The sequence below is a fragment of the Phocoena phocoena genome, chromosome 6, assembly GCF_963924675.1.
Source record: "Phocoena phocoena chromosome 6, mPhoPho1.1, whole genome shotgun sequence".
In the NCBI taxonomy this organism is placed as follows: Eukaryota; Metazoa; Chordata; class Mammalia; order Artiodactyla; family Phocoenidae; genus Phocoena; species Phocoena phocoena.
Genome location: NC_089224.1, coordinates 10,370,953 through 10,392,938, shown reverse-complemented (window position 1 = coordinate 10,392,938; position 21,986 = coordinate 10,370,953). Strand labels below are relative to the sequence as shown.

The following is a 21,986-nucleotide window of genomic DNA, read 5'->3' as shown; positions in this document are numbered from 1 at the left end:
AAGACGGTAAGCGTCTACTTCCACTGCTGGCCAGTTCTAAGACTTGTATGCTACTCCCCACATTTTAATACTTGCAAAATTGGCATGTGTGTTACAACTGATGCTATCTCAGAGTTGATGTAATCTGGTAAATACCTGTTTTAAGCAATTCCATTATTTCAGACACAGGCGTCTGAGTTTACTGCTCAGCGGAATGCGGAGAATCCTGATCATCTGTGGGAGAAGCAGTGGTGAGCGGAGGTTGTGGGTGGAGCCTGAGATGCTGGTTCAGGCCCTCCCCCAGAAGGTCAAGGTCAGTGTCAGCGCTCTGTGCTGGTGTTTCTCATACTGACACAGCTCAGATGAAGTTAAGCACCCGTTCGTACAATTTAAGAAATATACTAATGCACATACCAAACTAAAATTTGCTGTGGTATTTTCTAAGTTCAGTTCTGTATATTTTCATATTCTTTCAGATACTAAATGGCTATATAAATTGTAGGTTTACCAGAACACAGCTACTTCTATAAAAAATAAGTTTTATTAACAAAATGAGCTCACATTGTAAAATACAGACAGATGGGTTCATTTTGCTAATTTTGGGGGATCATCTTTCTTATCAGGTACAGCACTGTAGACAATAAAACAAACTCAAAGACTAGTTCCCCTGCCCAAGGCCTGTGAAACCATGAAAAACAGTCACAAGTCCTCATCTTTTTACCTCTCCGTCCACTATTAGCCTCCTGGAAAGCTGCTGTAGCTCTCAGCCTTCTCCTCGGCTTGTTGCCTCACCTGCCTGGCTACCTGAGAGAGGCAGGACTGGGAAGAAGACGAGGCTGAAGGTTAAAGGAAAAGCTCTTGCCTGAAACAGTGCCAAGAAGCCAGACCGGGAGATTCTGGCCGTAACTCCTGAGAATGTTGCTCAAGCCAGAGACCACCACCACAGAGACCTGCCAGGCTGCATGGCCTTCCTCCGCTGGGTGCTGGGCAGCCACAGTGAAGGCCTGCAGCAGGGTCTCAGGGAAGTGGAGATGGCTTTCGTGTTCCACTCAGAACTTCTGTAGGAATTTGAGGACAAGGTCCCGCAGCCGTACCCTGAGCATCTCGTCATTGTCGCAGATGATATGGGTCGAATCTTCCTCGATCTGGATGAGTGTCTCAGCTTCCTGTAGCAGGACGATATGGCCCTTGGCTGTGTCTTCCACCTTAATATCACTGAAGCCATGCTGCTCCAAAAGAAAAGGGACAGGACTTTGGGTGCTCTGAAAAGCCAGAGGATATTTCAGCAACTGAGAGTTCTGAAATCACACTTCCTAGAATTGGCTAAACTGAACATCCTAGAAACTGGCATTTTGGACACTCAGAACAATTCTACAGACTAATCACAGGACCAGCTACAGCAACAGAACTCAAACTGAAGCCCCTAAACATGCAAAAATCTCATGCAAAATTCCTACAACCTGCTTAAGCTTTTATCTGAGGAGCACATCTAAGCACCTGAGTTCAGGAGCCTGGGATGCCAGGCTGTTCCATACCAGCCTCCATACCACGCCTGTGGTCCCTGGTAAAACTCCATCCTGTCCCAGGAAAATGCCATTCTTCACAGCAAGATACCACTGACTTTTTTTTTTTTTTTTTTACGGTACGCGGGCCTCTCCCGTTGTGGAGCACAGGCTCCGGACGTGCAGGCTCAGCGGCCATGGCTCACGGGCCCAGCCGCTCGGTGGCATGTGGGATCTTCCCGGACCGGGGCACGAACCCGTGTCCCCTGCATCGGCAGGCGGACTCTCAACCACTGTGCCACCAGGGAAGCCCACCACTGACCTTTTGACGTGGCAAATTCCTCCCAAGGGAGAAGACAGATAAGGCAGCATATTAAATACTTCTCCAGGGCCACCTCCAATGCTAATTCAGAATTTTCTTACACATCACATGTCAAGTTGAGAAAGAAGAAAAGAAATGGAAAGAGGACTAATTTGCCTGAAAAGGACCCAGGCTAGGTAAATGAACGTGACCTAGGGAGATTCTCCACACTTGGCTCTGGAAATCTCACGTGTAGTTCGGGGCAGCCACGGATATTCCTTCTGCAAAGGAGGTGGGGCAGAAATGGTGGGGGGAGTAGCTAGGGTCGGGGCCTAGGGGTCAACTCCCGAGCACCCAGGCAGAAGAGCTAAACAAAGTCTTTCTGGGAAAGCAAGTTGTTTCAAGATTTTAAGAAACAAGTCAAGTGTGAGTCCCATCAGCAGGGCCAGGGGCCACAGCACGGTCGGCAGGAAGCTGGTACTGGTGTGCTCATGGCACATGGGGCTCCCTGGGGTAATTCCCACGGGGTGTCCCCATGTCACTAGGGGCCAGGAGAGCCACACAACTCGGGGAAAGCCCTCCCTTCAAGAAAATTAAACGACTACTGAAGAAAACAATTCCCAATAAAGAGAAAGCTTTTAAAATTTGAAAGAACTCAGCGACTGAGTTATTTAGTTTGGACAAAAGGCAGTAGCTAGTTTAACAAAAGAAAGTCTCTTTTCCTGTAATGATCTACTATAGTTGCAGTTCTTCTTGCAAGAAGCAACACGAATAATATTATCTTTAGCCAATTCCTCCTCTTTTCTATCAAGGATTCTATAATTCTGATGCCAAAACAGGGATCTCTGAAGTCCTGTGACTAAAGCCAGAATTACAAAATCTTTTCAGGTTAAACTTTTTTCTTTTTACTTGTAGTCATGGAATCTGTGCCTTGCGGGGAGCAGCCAGCAGGGACAAGGGGCGGGATGGCCACTGAGCCAGTGCAGGCACCACCATCCTCCACAATGACTGCCTGTTTCTCTCTCCTCCCACCTGGTCTGGGAATCACTGGCTCTGCTTCCTGAGTGCCTGCAGATCTGGCATCAGTGACCCCTGTGCCCCCGAGTCTCGCCTCTGACCTGGCCATGCTAGCTCTGACAGCAAGGGGTCTTCTCATAGGAAAGTGGGGCTCTAGAGGGGGCAGACCCTTCTTTCTCCTGGCCGTCCCCCTACCCCATCTGTCACAGCTACGTCCTCAAAGAAAGAAAGGCCCCTCCTTGGTCTGGTTCCCACGAGAAGTGGGGGTGGGGGGCAGCCTGGTGCTGGGGGGAAGGGGGGCCCACTCTCCGCTAAGTCTCCATGGCCCTCGCCTGGTTCTGTCCCCGCCATGACCGAGGAGCCAGCAGCACAGACAGTGGAGACGGCGGACAGCAGCAGCACGCGCTCCCGGGAGCGGGGCCGTGGTGCCTCAGACGGCGCACCCTACCCACTCACCTTCTCCAGCGTCTGCACGAACTGCTCCACGGGGATGGAGCCGCTCAGCAGAGGCTTCAAAACCTTGCAGTCTGGAATGTCGTCACTGGCCCGCTTTCTCTTCTTGCCACCTGTGGGCTGGGCAGGCCTGGGCGGGGGCTGGGTGGGAGGAAAACAGGGATCTCATCAAGGAGCCACCCGGGAGCCCGAGTGAAGCTACCCGGCCCGCGGGACCCGCTTCCTGGAAGGGCCCTGGGCCTGCGTTCAGGGTCACCATCAGCTGGGGCTCCAGCTGGATTTCCACATAATGCACACAAGCTAAAGCCAACTATCCACATAGAATTAACACCTTATTCGGCAAAGGTATCTTCCTTTTATCAAAATCTATTCTTAATTTTCAGTTGACTGAACTCAGTGCTGTCTGCGTAAGGTCTTCATAACCCGTGTCGGTTATGAAGGGGCAGCAGCTCCGAGAACACTGGCTGTGGGGTCAGACTGACTGGCTACAGTCCTTCTGTCAAGAAAATGAAGGGCAGAGAGACTGCCTCTAAGACAGTGGTAGTAAAGAGAACTTTGTGAGGATTAAATAAGACAACGCCCGGTAGGGCCCTGGCCCGGGGTCCAGCGCACTTTAAGTGGCCGCTATGGGCACGTGATGCAGAGGAACAAGAGCGACGCAGCCCAACCCTGAAGGGGGTTTATCTCGGGGCGGGGGTGGAGACAAGGGCCCAAAGAGCTGCCCCCAAGGCGCACACGTGCCATGAAGTGAGGCGCGAGGCGCTGGGGGGAGGGCCCCCCCTGCACGGGGTTCTTCCCGCAGGTCCGCTGTATCTCAGGGCCCTCGCATCCCGACAATACCTGGAGAATGTGCTTGTTATCTTTAGTGTGCAGCACGGCCGAGACGGTTGCCAAGGAAACGCCAGGCTTGATCTCCATGGGTACCAGTGAGTCCGCAAGCTGGGAGCAAACAGAGGGGTTTCAGTCAGGCTCCCTGTAAACTGGGGGGACGAGGGTGCTGCCATTGTGCTGTGCAGAGGCAGGGGCTAGGAGGCCACACTGGGCAGCAGTGCCACCCCCGTGCACGGCCCAGGATTGGATGGTGACACCCAGGGTCAGGGTCACCCTGGACAGCAGGCCCACGGCACCATGTGCACCTGCCAGTCTGGTGGAACGGTACCAGACGTCAAATGTCAAAACAGCCTTTAGTGATCACCATTATTCGTTTTGAATTTTTATTTACATCACTGCAGTCTAAAATGACCAAATAACTTTAAGAAGTAAAAAAACTTAAAACAATCATTTTTAATCAAAAATACATCACACACACACACACACACACGCACACACACACACACACACACACACACGGTTTCTCCTCACTCAAAATATACACCAAGTGCCGACTTTCACCTCTCCAGGGGACTAGTGACAGGCAGGAAGGGCAGGGACAGCAGCATTTGGACTGACTGAGCTGTCTAATTCCTGGGAATCTGACTTCTCCCAAAGGTGAAGTACACAGCTTTTACCTGTGGGCCATCTCTTTCTCTAACACCAGACTCTGATGTGTACCCGTTCTCCTCTGCCACTTCAGAGTCCCCTGACCTAGCCACCAGCAGTGACATGTGATCTTACGAGAGGCCCTAACACTCGAGTTTAGTTGACTACTGTTCTCAAACGCATGCAGACCTCAACCTATCCAAGACTCCTTTATAAAAAAAAATATGCAAGATGTCATTTATGTAAACATGAAGATCAGTATCAAATGGGTAGAGGAAGCAGGTGAGGATATTTGAAATGACTGGCAAGCGGATGTGAGGACTATTTCATGAACCAAAAAACGGGGGGTGGGGGGGGTGGCCAAGATGGCAGAGTAGGAAGACCCTGAGCTCACCTCCTCTATGGGCACTCCACAATTACAACTGTAGATATAGCAACCATAGATGAGAATGATTGGAAGACTAGCAGAAAATAATCTTCCACAACTAAAGATATGAAGGAGTCACAATGAGAAGGAGAGGGGCAGAGACATGGTAGAGTCAAGACCCACACACTTGGGTAGGTGACCTGGCAGCCCCACCTACCAGTGTTCCTGTGGTAGTCAGCTCTACCACAATGGAAGGGCCCATGCTGCCCTCAAAGGGGGTGACCCTAGAGCATATATCTGGTGACCAGAGGGGTGTGTGCTGCTGGGCCCCACAGGACGTCTCCTACAAAAGTCCAGTTCTCCAAGATGGGGAAATGTAACCAACTTATCTAACACAGAGAAATAAAAACAGAATTAGGCAAAATGAGGAGACTGAGGAATATGTTACAAACAAAGGAATAAGATAAAACCCCAGAAGAACTGAGCAAAGGGGAGACAGGCAATCGACCTGCTAAGTTCAAGGTAATGATCATAAAGATGCTCAGTGAACTTGGGAGAAGAATGGATGGAACACAGTGAGACGTTAGAAGTTTTTAATAAAGCGTTAGAAAACATAAGAACCAGAGCTGAAGAACACAGTAACTGAAACAAAAAAAACACTGGATGGAATCAAGAGTAGATTAGTTGACACAAAGGAACAGATCAGCACACTAGAAGACAGAGTAGTAGAAATCACCCAATCTAAACAAAAAAAAGAAAAGAGAAAAGAAAATCGTTTAAGAGACTTCTGGGACAATATCAAGTGCACTAACGTTCAAATAATAGGGAACTTGAGAATAGAGAAAGGGGCTGAGGACTGTTTGAAGAGATAATAACTGAAAACTTCCCTAACCTGGGAAACGAACAGACATGCAGGCCCAGAGAATCCTAAACAAGATGAACCCAAAGAGGTCCACACCAAGACATTGTAATTGAAATGGCAAAAATTAAAGATAAAGAATCTTAAAAGCAGCAAGGGAAAAGCAACTAGTTACATACAAAGGAACTCCCATTAAGACTATTAGCTAACTTTTCCAAAAGTATTACAAAAACAACCAGAAAATAATTAAGAAAATGGCAATAAGTACATACCTATAAAATAATGATTTTAAATGTGAATGGGCTGAATTTGCCGCTCAAAAGACATAGAGTACTGAATGGATTAAAAAATAAGGCCCATCTACATGTGGCCTACAAAAGACTCATTTCAGAAATAAGGAGAGTCCCAGACTGAAGGTGAAGGGATAGAAAGAGATATTCTATGAAATGAAAAGCTATACTCAGACAAAATAGACTTTAAAACAAAGACTGTAATAAAAGGGGCATTACATAATGATAAATAGGTCAATCCAGCAAGAAGATGTAACATAAATGTATATACACCTAACACAGAAGCACCAAGATCTATAAAGCAAACATTAATGGACTTAAAGGGAGAAACCGAAAGCAATACAATAATATTAAGAGACTTTTAACACCCCACTCACATCATTGAATAGATCATCTAGAGATAAAATCAATAAGGAAACGCCTTAAATGACACATTAGACCAAATGGTGTGTGCGTATATATATATATATATATATATATATATATATATATATATAAAACATTCCAGCCCAAAGCAGCAGAATACACATTCTTTTCAAGTGCACATGGAGCATTCTCCATGATAGATCACATGATGCTAGGCCACTAAACAAGTCTCAGTAGATTTAAGAAGACTGAAATCATATCAAGCAACTTTTCCAACCACACTATGAAACTAGAAATCAACTACATGAAAAAAACTTCAAAAAACACAAAACACGGAGGCTAAGCGATATGCTCCTCAACAACCAGTGCATCAATGAAGAAACCAAAGAAGAATTTCAAAAATACCTGGAGACAAATAAAAATGTAAACACAACGATTCAAAATCTATGGGAAGCAGCAAAGGCAGTTCTAAGGGAAGCTTACAGTGAAACAAGCCTACCTCAGGAAACAAAACTCTCAAACAAGCTAATCTTATCCCTACAGGAACTAGAAAAGGAAAAAACAAAACCCAAAGTTAGCAGAAGAAATTCTAAAGCAATGAAACTAAGAGCTACTTCTTTGAAAAGAAAAACAAAATTGATATACCTTTAGTCAGAATCATCAAGAGAAGAGAGAAAAGGACCAAACAAAACCAGAAATGAAAGAGGGGAAGTTAAAACTGACACCACAGAAACACAAAGGATCATAAGAGATTACTATGAACAATTACAGGCCAATAAAATGGATAAATTGCTAGAAATGTACAATCTCCTAAGACTAAATCAGGAAGAAACAGAAAATATGAACAGACCCATTACCAGTAATGAAACTGAATCAGTAATAACAAAAGTCCAGAACCAGCTGGCTTCACTGGTGAATTCTACCAAAAATTTAAATCAGAGTTAACACTTATTCTTCTCAAACCTTTCCAAAACTGAAGAGGAAGGAATGCCTCCAAACTCATTCTACAAGACCAGCATCACCCTGATACCCAAACCAGACAAAGACAGCACACAAAAAAGAAAATCTCAGGCCAATATCACTGATGAACATAGATGAAAAAAGTCTCAACAAAATATTAGCAAACCGAATTCAACAATACATTAAAAGGATCATATACCACGATCAAGTGGGATTTAGCCCAGGGATGCAAGAATGGTTCAATATTCACGAAACAGTCAACATGATACACCACATTAACAAGCAGAAGAATAAAAATCACATGATCATCTTAATAGACTCAGAAAAAGCTTTGGACCAAATTCAACATCCAATCATGATAAAAACTCTTAAGAAAGTGAACATAAAGTGGGTATAGAGGGAACATACTAAATATAGGGCACATATATGTGCCATATATGACAAGCACACAGCTAACATCATACTCAATGGTGAAAAGCTGAAAGCATTTCCTCCAGGATAAGGAACAATACAAGGATGCCCACTCTTGACACTGTTATTCAACATAGTACTGGAAGTCCTAGCCACAGCAATCAGAAAAAAAAAGGAATCCAAATCGGAAAGGAAGAAGTAAAACTGTCACTGTTGGCAGATGACATGATACTATATATAGAAAATCTTAAAGATACAGCCAAACTATTAGAACAAATATATGAATTCAGTAAGGTTGCAGGATACAAAATCACTATACAGAAATCTGCTGCATTTGCATACACTATCAACAAACTATCTGAAAGAGGAATTAGGAAAACAATCCCATTTACAACTGCATCAAACATGATACTATATATAGAAAATCTTAAAGATACAGCCAAACTATTAGAACTAACATATGAATTCAGTAAGGTTGCAGGATACAAAATCACTATACAGAAATCTGCTGCATTTCCATACACTATCAACAAACTATCTGAAAGAGGAATTAGGAAAACAATCCCATTTACAACTGCATCAAAAAGAATAAAACACCATGGAATAAATCTAACCAAGGAGGTAAAATACCTATACTTGGAAAATTCTAAGACACTGATGAAAGAAATTGATGACAACAAAAACAAATGGAAAGATATACTGTGCTCATGGATTGGAAGAACACTGTTAAAATAACCATACTTCCCAAGGCAATCTATAGATTCAATGCAAACTCTATAAAAATACCAATGGCATTTTTTACAGAACTAGAATAATTCTAAAATTTATATGGAAACACAAAAAACACCAAATAGCCAAAACAATATTGAGAAAGAAGAACAAAGCCCAAGGTATCACACTCTCTGAGTTTCAACTATACTACAAAGCTACAGTAATTAAAACAAAATGGCAGGGGCTTCCCTGGTGGCGCAGTGGTTGGAAGTCCGCCTGCCGATGCCGGGGACGCGGGTTCGTGCCCTGGTCTGGGAGAATCCTGCATGCCGTGGAGCGGCTGGGCCCGTGAGCCATGGCCGCTGGGCCTGCGCGTCCGGAGCCTGTGCTCCGCAATGGGAGGGGCCACGACAGTGGGAGGCCCGTGTACCGCATAAAAACAAAAAAACCCAAAAAAACCCAAAATGGCATTGGCACAAAAACAGACATATAGGTTAACGGAACAGAATAGAGAGCCCAGAAATAAACACATGCTTATATGGTCATTTAATCTATGATAAAGGAGGCAAGAATATGCAATGGGGAAAAGACAGCCTCTTCAATAAATGTTATTGGGAAAACTGAACAACCACATGCAAAAGTCTCATATCTTATACTATATAAAAAATAAACTCAAAATGGATTAAAGACTTAAATCTAAGACCTTAAACCACAAAACTCCTAGGAGAAAACATAGGCAATATGCTCTTTGACGGCAGTCTTTTATCATTTTTTTTTTTTTTCTTTTTGCGGTACGCGGGCCTTTCACTGCTGTGGCCTCTCCCGTTGCGGAGCACAGGCTCCGGACGCGCAGGCTCAGCGGCCATGGCTCATGGGCCCAGCCGCTCCGCGGCATGTGGGATCCTCCCGGACCGGGGCACAAACGTGCGTCCCCTGCATTGGCAGGTGGACTCTCAACCACTGCGCCACCAGGGAAGCCCCAATATATATTTTTTTTTTTTTTGGATTTCTCCTCAGACAAGGGATTCAAAACCAAAAATAAACAAATGGAACAACATCAAACAAAAAGCTTTTGCACAGTGAAGGATACTACCAACAATACAAAAAGGCTGCCTACTGCATGCGAGAAGATATTTGTAAAGAATGTATCAGATGGGGTTAATATCCAAAATATACAAAGAACTCATATAATTCAACATAAAAAAACCCCCAAAAACCTGACTGAAAAATTGGCAGAAGACCTGAATAGGCGTTTTCCCAAAGAAGACATACAGATGGCCAACAGACACATGAAAAGATGCTCAACATCACTATCATCAGGCAAACGGAAATTGAAACCATAATGAGGTATCACCTCATACCTGTCAGAACAGCTATTATCAAAAACACAACAAGTAAGTGTTGGCAAGGATGTAGAGAAAAAGGAACACTTGTGCACTATTGGTGGGATTGTAAATTAGTGTAGCTGCTATGGAAAAGTTCCTCAAAAAATTAAAAATAGAACTACCATATGATCCAGCAATTCCACTTCTGGGTATTTACCCAAAGAAAACAAAACACTAATCTTTTTTTTTTTTGCGGTACACGGGCCTCTCACTGTTGTGGCCTCTCCCGTTGCAGAGCACAGGCTCAGCGGCCATGGCTCACAGGCTCAGCCACTCCACGGCATGTGGGATCTTCCCGGAACGGGGCATGAACCCGCATCCCCTGCATCGGCAGGCGGACTCTCAACCACTGCGCCACCAGGGAAGCCCACCAAAACACTAATCTGAAAAGATATATGCACCCCTATGTTCACTGTAGCATTATTTACAATAGCCAAGATATGGAAGCAACCTAAGTGTCCACTGACAGATGAATGGATAAAGAAGATGTGGTCTGTGTATGTACGTGTGTGTGTGTGTGTGTGTGTGTATGCAGTGGGATATTATTCATCCATAAAAAAAAAAAAAGGAATCTTGCCACTTGTGACAACATGGATAGACCTGGAGGGTATTATGCTAAGTGAAATAATATAACAAATACCATGAGTTCACTTATATGTGGAATCTAAAAAACAAATAAACAAACATTAAAAAAAAAAAAAAGAAATACACTCATAGATACAGAGAACAAACAGGTGGTTGCCAGAGGGGAAGGGATAAGGGGATGATTGAAATAGGTAAGAGAGATTGATTTACAGGGATGAAATGTACATTACAGGAAATATAGTCAGTAATGTAATAAAGTCATATGGTAATAGACAGTAACTAGACTTAGTATGGTGATCATTTTGTAACATATAGAAATATTAAATCACTATGTTGTGCACCAGGAACTAACACAGCAGTAGGTCAATTATACTTCAATTAAAAAAAAAAGGGATAAAAAGAGAAAACATATGAAACCAGTGTGAAATGTTCCCACTGAGATGCGTGTGTGCTCTGAGCTCCTGACAATGCCCAATCCATAAATATTCTTTTCCTTCCTACACTGTATTGTTCCCATCAAAGGATCAAAGGTCAGGTTGTCTGGCAGAACTCTAAAGTCAAAGAATTGGCTTGGGAGGTTTGCAGATAGCACTGTGGGAACCAAGCAGGTGAGAGGCTCTCCCTGGGCAGCCCCAGGAATAAATTCTATCTCCACGAAGACTCTCTGAAGTGGCAGCTCTGCCACAAGGGAAGTCTACCTAGAGCTCACAAGACGACTCAGCCAGACACCTCTGCGAAGGAGGATGCATCCACCTGCCACCCCAGAAACAGAATTTTTCTATTAGCGCATGCCCATCAGTACTGACGTCAGCTCTCCCACTTTGCACCTACAGGGACCAAGAGGGAGGATTTACAAGGAAGCTGCACAGGACACACTTTCATTTGGGGGAGAAACAAGCACCCATTAGTAGTAGCAAAACCTAAAGAACAGCAGCAGATTTTAACCCCTTCATGTCCCACATGCATTTCCCAGGCAAAACCAAATGATACTTTTAGTTCTATATCTACATTCCACATACAAAGATTTATGTAAAAGAATGTTTCTGAAAGTATTATTTATAGTTTGAAAAAGCAGAAATAATAAATGTCCACCAGTAAAGGAACAGTTAAATTACGATGCATTTATGGTAGACCATTATATACCTAAGATACTTTTGAAATATCTTTAATGACAATATACTGTTACTTTACAAAGATATTATACGAGGTATGACTCAAACACACACACAGAGTGAACGCACAAAGCAAATACAAAAAAATTGAACAGTAATTATGTCTGGTATTGGGATTAGGACTGATTTCTTTTGTCTTTATCCTTTTTTCCCCCCTTATTTTCCAAGTTTTCTAGAATGAACAAGCTTATTTTTATTGAAAAATGAATCTTACAACGGAGTCATAAACATAAAAGTTTGAGAAGCCTGAGGGGCCTTAAAGACAAAAGAAGACCATCCAGAGCGCTGGTTCTCAGGTGTGGTGGCAGAGACCCCTGCGGCTCCTGAGGCTCTTTTGTAGCATCGAGGTCAATATGACTGTCATTAATAATAAGATGTTTTGCCTTTTCACTCTCATTCTCTCACAAGGGTTCACTAGAATTTTCTAGAGGCTACATGACTTGTATATCACAACAGACTGAAAGCAAAAGGGGACAGGAGAATCCAGACGTTAAAGAGATTTGCAAACATAAAACAGTGCCCTTCTTCTATCTTTTTTTTTTGAAACATTTTCCAAAAAAGACCTTTTAGGGGCTTCCCTGGCAGCTCAGTAGTTAGGAATTCGCCTGCCAATGCAGGGGACACGGGTTTGGTCCCTGATCTGGGAAGATCCCACATGCCGTAGAGCAACTAAGCCCACGAGCCACAACTACTGAGCCTGCGTGCTGCAACTACTGAAGCCCATGCATCTAGAGCCCGTGCTTCACAACAAAGAGAAGCCCACGTAATGAGAAGCCCGTGCACCGCAACGAAGAGTAGTCCCCCCCTCTCCGCCATTATAGAGAAAGCCTGTGTGCAGCAACGAAGACCCAACGCAGCCAAAAATAAATGAAAATTAAAAAAAAATCTTTTAGTGATGTTAACGTCTAATGGATTTATATTATTTTTTATTTAATAATTCATTAATTATTCATTTAAGAATTAAATATTTTTAAAATATCTTAGTTTTAACTTCTATTATAGCAAATATCAATAGATATAACCCACATACACAAAAGCTCTCTGGGGTTCTAATTTTTAAGAAGTCTTGAGACCAAAAAGTTTGAGGACTGCTGGCTTAGAGTACTGTAATCTAACCCTAAGCCTTCAAGCCCAGCCACTGTAAGACAGACCTTGGCCAGAAGGTAAATACCAGACAAAAATAACGCAAAGACACTGGGTCAGAGCCTTTCACTTTGAGATGAGCAAAATGCAGAGGAAATGAAAAGCACAATCATAAAAACATATTAAACAACCAAAATAACTAGAAGTGGGGATGGTTAGTGCCACTTCTTTGCTACAAACCACAAAACAAAAACCTGGCCCCTTTTTGGACGGGAACTTGCTTTCATCTCTCCCTCCCAATCAAAAAAGAAAAAGAAAAAAAAAATCCATCATCAACACCAAACTACTAAAATGAAACAAAAAATTCCAACACAGGCAATATTAACCTGATGGGTTAGGCAACTGGAAGTCTAAAGCCAAGAGCAATTATTTCAGTGTTCTAGCAGGAGGCTTCAGGAGGACAGCTGGTCAAAAAGAGCCCTGGCCGACCTGCAGGAAGACGGAGGTGATCCCCCAGAGACCAGCAGTGACAAACAGGTGGGCGTGGGACAGGTCTCAGGGTCAAGGCTGCTGGTCTACTCCCACTGGACTTGAGGGAGGAGCTTCACGAAAGATAGAACAGCGTGCTGTGCACTCCCCAAAGCCAATCCCTTCCTTCTCTGGCTCAGTGTCAGAAGGCATAAAAGAGGTAGATTTATCTTTTATTTTGGTAATTTAAAATGGGAACAGACAAACTTAATGTGGACTGTTTAATCACGGTGAGGATAAACTTGGGCATGGGAAATGCCAGAAGCTTATTAGTAAGACTGTTTCTTTGTAGATGGATAGTAATTTTGTTTTTGTCTTTAAAAACTCAACATTCTCCCTTCTTTTTGCCTTTTGTATTGAAAACTGGCATATATGAAATAGGTCTCTTACACCAGTGGTCCTCAAATTTTAGCAAGCACTGGCTCCCGGGGAAGGGCTGGCTGAAACCCAGACTGCTGGGCCTCACCCTGGAGTGTCGATTCAGCAGGTCTGAGGTGGGGCTGGAGAACCTGCACTTCTAACGAGTCCCCAGTGCTGCTGCTGCGGCTGGTGACGGATTACACGGAGCCCCGCACTGCGATTCCCACAGGAAGGCCGTGGGCTGGGTGCCCCATCGCCGCAGCGGCACAGATCAACAGGGGGCTCTACTCTCACTTACAGGACAAAATCCGTGACATATGTTAGGAATGACCTTTGGGGCACACAGGGCACATACTGGTGATCCCCTAGGTTTCCTCAGGGATGGAAAAGACCAGGTCTAATTGAGTAAGTGTACCTATCTCATAAGATGGGTGAGACACTCCATGGAAAGTGCTGAGTACAGATCCTGGCCCATAGTAACACCTCAATAAACATATTATTTGCATTACAATTAAACGGGGGAGCCAAAGGGCCGGGCCAATGAAATATGGAGAAAGGATAACCTGGAATTCAGAGCTGAAAGAACTTTCTTCATTCTCTTGGGTCTCAGTAGGACGTGGCCTCAAAGGGAAGAGCAGAGGAGAGGCCAGTTCCCTGCTCACTGTCGGGTGTACTAAGGTCGTGAGGAAACTCCTGACACAGGTAGCCCTGGCCACCCCTCTTGTGAAGGAGCTGTTAGCAGAGAGAAACGCAAGTCAGCTGCTGAGCCGAGATACCAGGGTGTGCGCAGCTGCTCTCACAAGCTCCAACGAAAAATGGCTACTTTCCTTTTAAAGAACTAGCAGACCACAAACATCCCAATGACACTCAAAGCAGTCAACCTGAGGAACCATACATATCTCTCCACCGGTTTACTGCTTACCAATAAGCAATAAACTGCCCCTTTAAAAAAATCACCTTTATAACTTTCCCCACGTCATCTCTCCAGCCTGGGCTCACAGGCAGCTCTTCTGCCCCCTCAATCCGGCCACATGCTGTTTGCTGAGGGGACACGTGCTGTGACGGCTCCCTCCCCAGGAACCAAGAGTGAAATGAAAATGGATGTGAAATGTGAACGATCATTTACTTCTATGTGTCTTAGTGAAAAACACGACCACTTGCTAGTTTTATCTAGCAAACAAGTCTTGCTAGTTTTATCTTGCTGAATCAATTTTCTCTAAATTAGTTACGGAAATCTGTTTGGATCTCCTTTGTCTATTGCTCTATTTTTTAAAAAATAAATTTATATATTTATTGTTGGCTGCACTGGGTCTTCGTTGCTGTGCGTGGGCTTTCTCTAGTTGCAGTGAGTGGGGGCTACTCTTTGTTGCAGTGCACGGGCTTCTCATTGTGGTGGCTTCTCTTGTTGTAGAGCATGGGCTCTAGGCATGTGGGCTTCAGTAGTTGTGGCACGCAGGCTCAGTAGTTGTGGCCCATGGGCTTAGCTGCTCCGTGGCATGCGGGATCTTCCTGGACCAGGGCTCAAACCCATGTCCCCTGCATTGGCAGGCAGATTCTTAACCACTGTGCCACCAGGGAAGCCCCTGTCTATTGCTCTTAATTTAAAAAAGAACAACTCAGGTTAACTGTGGAAAGGACTGAATGTACTGGACACTGGGTCCCCATTGATGGCACCTGGCCTTGTTCCACCACCAGCCTTTGTTAGGGTCTTGGAAATGGGCAACATTCAGGGCCTTAGCCTTCAAAGTCCAAGATCTGGCTACTCTTCTGAGCTCCAGAGAGAATCGGGGGACACTGCTTTTACGTTTTCCTACTTCTTTTTCCTGTTTGCTAAAAACATGTTCAAGCGTCTCCGGCGGCAACAGCAAGCCAAAAGCAGCGTCCTCAGAGCTCGGCACACCGTCACTGCGGCAGCTGGGCCACAAGCTTCCCACTGCCCCTCCCCCCACCTGTCACTCAGGCGCAACCCACCTCAGCTGTCCCACATGCACGACATGCTTTTTACCTTTTTTTCCTATTAAAACAAGCTCAGATATCATAGAACTAAAAAATATTAGACTTCAGTAGAATAAAATCTTTAAGTTATACTAAAATGCATGCAAACAGTAATCAAAGTTTACATTCCTTACTTTTTGGTTACTCTCATCTCCTCCATCTATCTCTGAACTTGGTGAAACTTGGCCCTCACTCATAAATGGGGTCCAGGAGGGACGAGGAAACCCACACCTTCAGGTGGTTAGGGACAGAGCTGACACTGGCTTACCTGTTCTCCACGCTATGGCCTGCACCCTGGCCTCCCACACACATTAAGCTTTAATATAAGCAGTGCTCCAGCAGGCCTGATGTTGACAGCTGTTACTTCATTACTGGAAAAATCAGGAGGTTCTGAAAATCCCACCTCTCTTCCCAGTTACTTGCTTAAGGGTCGATGTGCTTTGGTTCATCCACATGTGATACAAACCCCAAAGAAAGCCACTGCTGGGACGGTCTTCCGCAGACTCAAGTGGAAAACCCGGTTGTGACCCTGGGAAGCAGCACAGCTCACCTCTGGCATGATTTCTATCTTCTCATACCGACGCTTGAAGGGCAGGGCGAGGACCTCGGCGCGCCGATAGGACATGGCGGGTGGCTGGCAGTCAATCATCAGGTCTATCCGGTGGGACTGCGCTGGGGGCGGCTGGGTGTACTGCTCAGGACAGACCACGTGGAGGGGCTGAGGAACCAGCACGACAGGGGCAGGTGGGGGAGAAGAAGGAGGAAACAAGAGGAGGCTGTGAGGCAGGAGGGGCCGCGTCCTGAGCTAAGCCTCCCTTTGCAGTGCTCAGGCTCACCACTTGGCCGTTTCGAATTCTCATCCTGTCAAACCCAAGTAACCAGCGAAGTGGGGGGAAAGAAGAACAAAAATTTCAGGGAAAAGCCCTGATCTGCCGGCCATGTTGATGAGCAAGGGATTTACTGTCTTGGTTTGCATTTATTTTTTCATTATATTTAAGTCACTTTGATGGTGACAGCCATGGGTCTACCCTCAAATGACTTCTGAGCCCCTTGAGGGCAGTCTTCTCGTCACTTCCCATCATCGACTTGGTACCACTACTGGCTGATTAGCAAGAACTGTGACTTTTTGTGCTAGTTTGGATTTCTGGTCTGGATCTGCAGGTCTACTGGTACTACGCAGTGGGCAATGGTGAGGCCTTATCCTCAGTTGTGTAGGACACACTGAATCAGATAGAATTTTTAAATTTTTTTTAACAAATGTCTCTTTTTATTATCTTGAGAGAAAACCAATTAGTAAGCCAATGTTTACTTTGGCCAAATACCACCCAACTGCCAACCGAACGTGGCACCCAGAGAGTCAAGGCATTGTCACTGCGTTTACTGAAGAGTCTGGACCGAGCCTCAAGTTCCCGGAAGAACAAGGCTTCCAACAGACCTGACGGGTTGCGTTTCAAACCGCACTTGTCCTTTAGGACTGACAGCCCTCCTCCTCTTCAGACTGCCTTTCACCCTCCTTCCTGCCTGGTTAGCATCTTATAACTGTCTCAAAGCCAGTCGACTCCACAGTCACTGCCTGAGGACTCTCCCCAGGTTCTCCTCCCCTGCAGTGGGGACCAGGCGGCCTCCTGTTTCCCTTATTCACACACCACCGAGGGGGCTGTGGAGTCCGCCGTGGTTCAGGGATAGAGGGTGACATTACTCAGGAGTGAAAACAACAGGCTCTTAACTGTTTCTTCCAGCAAGTTGACAGGCACACAGTGGTGTATCAGATCGCTCATAGAAATCGGAAGTGGCTTAACTGCTCCAACCATGTCTAGAGAAAGGCCCAGCAAGCTTGGGGTCACCGTCAGCTGTTACCCCTGTGCTGCGGAGGCCTCTAGCTTTCTCTGTTTCCTGCTACCCTTCCTTAGAGTTTCCTGTTAGTGCCTCTCCTCCTGAGGTCAGGGGTTCTGTGAAGAGGAGGAAAGTGATCTCCCAGCTCAGGCCGAGAAATGCAGGGAGCCAACCACACCTCGCTCAGCGACTAGGGTCCAGGGCACCCCAGCACTCACGTAAGGTCCCAGGCACACCGAGGTGATGGGACATCAGAACCCTTCCTCTCGCCTGTTCTGAGCTGTTTCCCTCACCAACTGCCACCACCCCTCCAACCCCGAAACACGGGCCACCCGAATGATAAGTGACCCAGGGCGGTGAGTTTTTCCTCCCCGTTCTCCTTCTGGACCAACAGTGCTCCTCTCGCCTAAGCTTTACCCCAACTACTCCCTCCCTTTCTCTAAGGCAGAAAATGCAAAATGAAACAAACAAAAAAGCGACAACCACCAAACCAAAACAATTCGCTAACAAAAGCATAACACTGTGGTACTAACCCACGTGTGCAACAAGGGCCCAATATATGTTTCAGTTCAGCTGTCTTTCAGTTTGACGAGTATGTTTCTAGAATGATTTTTTTTGGTGGTGGGAGGGGGTAATTTACTTTTAACTGGACACAAATGGTCCTCATCAAAAATGAGACACTGTTGACACTTTCTTTTCCTCCCACTTTTGATTTCTTTAGAGGAGAAACTTCTTTCAGGGTGTAAAGCCCACCGGTTTGGAGTCTGGAGGGTACCGGGCTGAGCACTCCGCAGACCGAGAACGGGTGAGGAAGACAAGCAGTGCAGCTCGCCATCCTGGCCCTCACACCACAGACACAATCCGCACAGAGATGCCAGGACCGCGGGAGCCGCCAGCACAGTTTCCCCATTACCTGCACTTCTTTGAGCAGCTTTGACACTTGGATGAAATTCAGTCTCGTATCAATGGGGCAGTATATGCATTTCATGGCCAAGGGCTGGTAGGGAGCCAGTGCTTCCAGGTATGAGAAGTCGGGTTCTAAGGGGAGCACAAGAAAGAAAATTTAAAATGCAGGCAACAGAGGAACGGCCCAGTGAGGAAGCAGCTGGCATGGTCGAGGCCCAGCAGACGGGCAGCATGACAGGAAAGGCACTGAAGGTTACAGGAGCCAGATTCCCCATCACGGGAGAGAGGAGTGATTTACAAATAAGGAGACGGGGAGGCTGGACTGAACGCTGCAGGATGGATATATTGGAGGGACGGCGTGAGCGCCAGGTTTTCAACACAGATGGAGAGAGAGAGATGAGACAAATGAGGGGATAAATAAGTAAATGGGTGAGAAAGGAAAGCTCTTCTTTACAACAAAATGCCAACTAATAAATGTAAAAGAAGCGACGAAATTGAAAAAAAAATTCATCATTTGGCAACCATCACAGTAATAATTTATTTGGACCAGAATCAATAGATGCTAAAAAAAATTAGATAAACACATGGGGAAGACCAGGATAAGTACATAGGCTCGAAGTGTCCCCCACAAGATACTGGTTGACACAGAGCGGTGACTTCACGGTGGAGAAATCCGGCACAAGCCACTCGAACGGAGCACTCAAAGGTCACCCCCAGGTAGGAGACAGACCATGTGCCTCCTACTTGACAGGATGCACGCAGAAGAAAAAAAAGAAGGATCCTGACCCCACGTCAACAAAATGCTTGTGCTGAGGCTGCGAGGCCCCATCAGCAGAGCCAGTGCAGCGCCTGGGAACCGTGCTGGCCACGCTGGCTGGCTTGTTCTCTGCAGAGCCGCTCACCACGGCCAGCCTGGCGGGGATTGTTTGCTCCGCTGGAGGAAGCTGCCCACCTCGGGCCAAAAGCAGTGGCTCACTCCTGGTGTGAAAAACGACACACAGGTTCCTGACACAGTCTGTGCCCTGCGAGGACGCCACTTCCTACGGCCCCAGCTTTCCACACACCGCTCCCAGGAACTTACTTGGTGACCTCAGGGCAACTCACAGAACTTCCAGATTTTTTAAATGACCTCCCCTGCAGTGGATCCTGTCTACCCAGGAAGAACCCAGAGACCACCCAAATGAGGCCAGCACGGCTGCCCGGGGGAGAAGCGCCTCTCTTTGTACGGATACTGTGTGAGCTACAACTCCCACAGTCATAATACAACCAGATAAGGAGGCCCAAAACCTCGCAGACATTGTCAACGACACAACTTGTGCTCTGGAAGTGAACACACCAGTTTAAATGTATACTCCTTACCCAGATGAATGTCTGGTAATGAATGCCATGGACAATCACGTAGCCCTTGCTTTCTTCTTAGCTGGCTGGAGGGACGTTTGGAGTATAGCCATGTGTCTCTTCTGTGTCTCTGTAATACTGTACCCACTGTCACATCAGAGCCAACATCTCCTCAGAAAGAACAGGAGAGACCCCCTCAGTCCTACTACAGACAGTGTTCTCTGGATGACTTCCTGCTTAGCAGAACTTGGCAATGGTGAGGCTCTGGGTAGTGTGAATCAACGTCTTAGGGCCTGACTTCCTCTGCCTGTGGCTGAAAGGGGTCTGTGAGGGAGAACAGCAGCGCCCGATGGCTGCTCTTCTGAGCGCCCCCGGCACTCACGGCCAGGCCACGGTGGCACCCGCTTACTGGACATAAACCACCTCATATGACGCTGACATGAGAAAAGGCCACGCAGTGACCACGATGGATCAAGACAAAAATAAGACCCTTCCTAATCATGCCTGAACATAAGACCACAGCATGTCTGAACCACCAAACAAGCAAACACTGCCCTCTCCTGGCTCCATTCTTCTCGCCTTCTAGACAAGAATCACTAAGATACCCAGCCAGAGAACTACTGCTTCCTGATGGCACCCAAGCCAGAACAATGAACCCACCTCCAAAATCACCTAAGCCAAGGCCTGTAAGTTCTTCTGAACGTGCCCGGCGATGTCTCCTGCCTCCCAATGGCGGTACCCCCTCACTGCAAGGAGTCAGTACCCCAACTTTGTTCCATTACTGGTGCGTTCCTGGTGGCCTCTGGTTGGTCCTCACAACAGGCTGAGCACAGGGAAGGGCCCAAGCATCCCTGACCCCAAAGCTTTGGGCATAACTAGACTCTCCTTCATGGCTCATGTCTTAAAGGTAATTAGAGAACTCTAAGAAGGCTACTGGTACTTTCTCAACAGGCTTTTGTGCCAGGCACTATAAGGAGTGCTTTCTTATAACATTTCACTAAATGCACAGAGCTGCCTGAGGATGAGCGACCAACAACCCCATTTTACAGAGGAAAGTGAGGCTCAGAGCAGTGAGTAACCCGGCTGAGGTTACAGTAACTCGGACCAGATTTCAGATCAAGGTGTTTTTACTTCATTGCCCTGAGATTTTCAAATCCTAAGGCTGTCTGAAGACCGTGAATTGATAAAATAAGATAGTGATTAAGTAAAACCCCTAACTTACCCTCATTTAAGGATTAGTTTTATTCTGAGGGGTTGGTCTCCACAAGAAAAACGGCAAGCCAGAGTAAACTATAACCAAAGGAGAAAGATCCATCTCCGTAAGTAAGTCCTAAAGCAAGTAAACCAAGACTGATTATTAGAATTATTATTAAAATGATTATTAGAATTCCTGCCGTTCTTGAACAGCTTACAAAATTCTATCCAAAGTAGTTCTAGACCAGAAATCTGTCTCGGTGAAAATCTACAAAAACAGATATGAAAGCTCTGTCCAGTGCACAGTGATCTAACAGGACATTTTGCTTTGTTCTTACCCTTTCCCTTCCAGTTGCTTTATCCTTTGGTATTTACAACAGAATAGGGATCATATTTATACCTTATAACTTACTGTCAAATTCTTCCCAGCGTCTCTACCTGGTAGGTATATCCTACCAGGTTATGCAGGGATGGTCACAGTGGGAAGGGCAGGTTTTTGTTTTGTTGGTTTATTTACCTGTGAATATGACAGTGTTGAGACTAGATTTTCCCCAGAGCTCCATGAAATGGACCACGTCCCCAAATCGGAGGGAAGGGTGTCCAGTGAAAACCACACACGGCTGTCTGAAGTCGTTGCTGAAGTCTCCATGGATGCTGGGGTAGTGCTTCAGCTTGTTGGTCTGAATGAGCTAGAATACGTATCAAAAGCACACGAAGAGATGTTAGCCTACCCAGGAAGGAAGAATCACAGCATGGGACAGTGAACAAATTAAAAATACAAGATAATGCTATTAATATTAGCCAAAGATCCAAATTTTTTATCTACAATGTGACTTGCTCAAAAGATGGGACCTTTCGGTAAAATTACCAAACTTAATGGAAACTTCTTTTCAGGTTGTCATGGCCTGATTC

General features: G+C 45.6%; 1 protein-coding gene across 3 annotated transcripts in view; it reads right to left on the bottom strand.

Moving 5' to 3' along the window:
• Positions 1-501: 501 nt before the first annotated feature.
• Positions 502-21,986, bottom strand: part of INTS9 (integrator complex subunit 9) — a 109,892-nt gene continuing 88,407 nt past the window's right edge. For 2 of the 3 annotated variants that reach the window (XM_065878756.1, XM_065878758.1), the window contains 6 exons: positions 21,592-21,763; positions 18,550-18,674; positions 16,354-16,521; positions 4,093-4,191; positions 3,256-3,393; positions 1,029-1,205 (listed from right to left, as the gene is read on the bottom strand). In XM_065878756.1, coding sequence (XP_065734828.1) covers positions 1,029-1,205; positions 3,256-3,393; positions 4,093-4,191; positions 16,354-16,521; positions 18,550-18,674; positions 21,592-21,763 — 879 coding nt within the window. Of the gene's footprint in view, positions 1,206-3,255; positions 3,394-4,092; positions 4,192-16,353; positions 16,522-18,549; positions 18,675-21,591; positions 21,764-21,986 lie in introns of all 3 variants that reach the window. The other variant, XM_065878755.1, reaches the window with a different exon arrangement.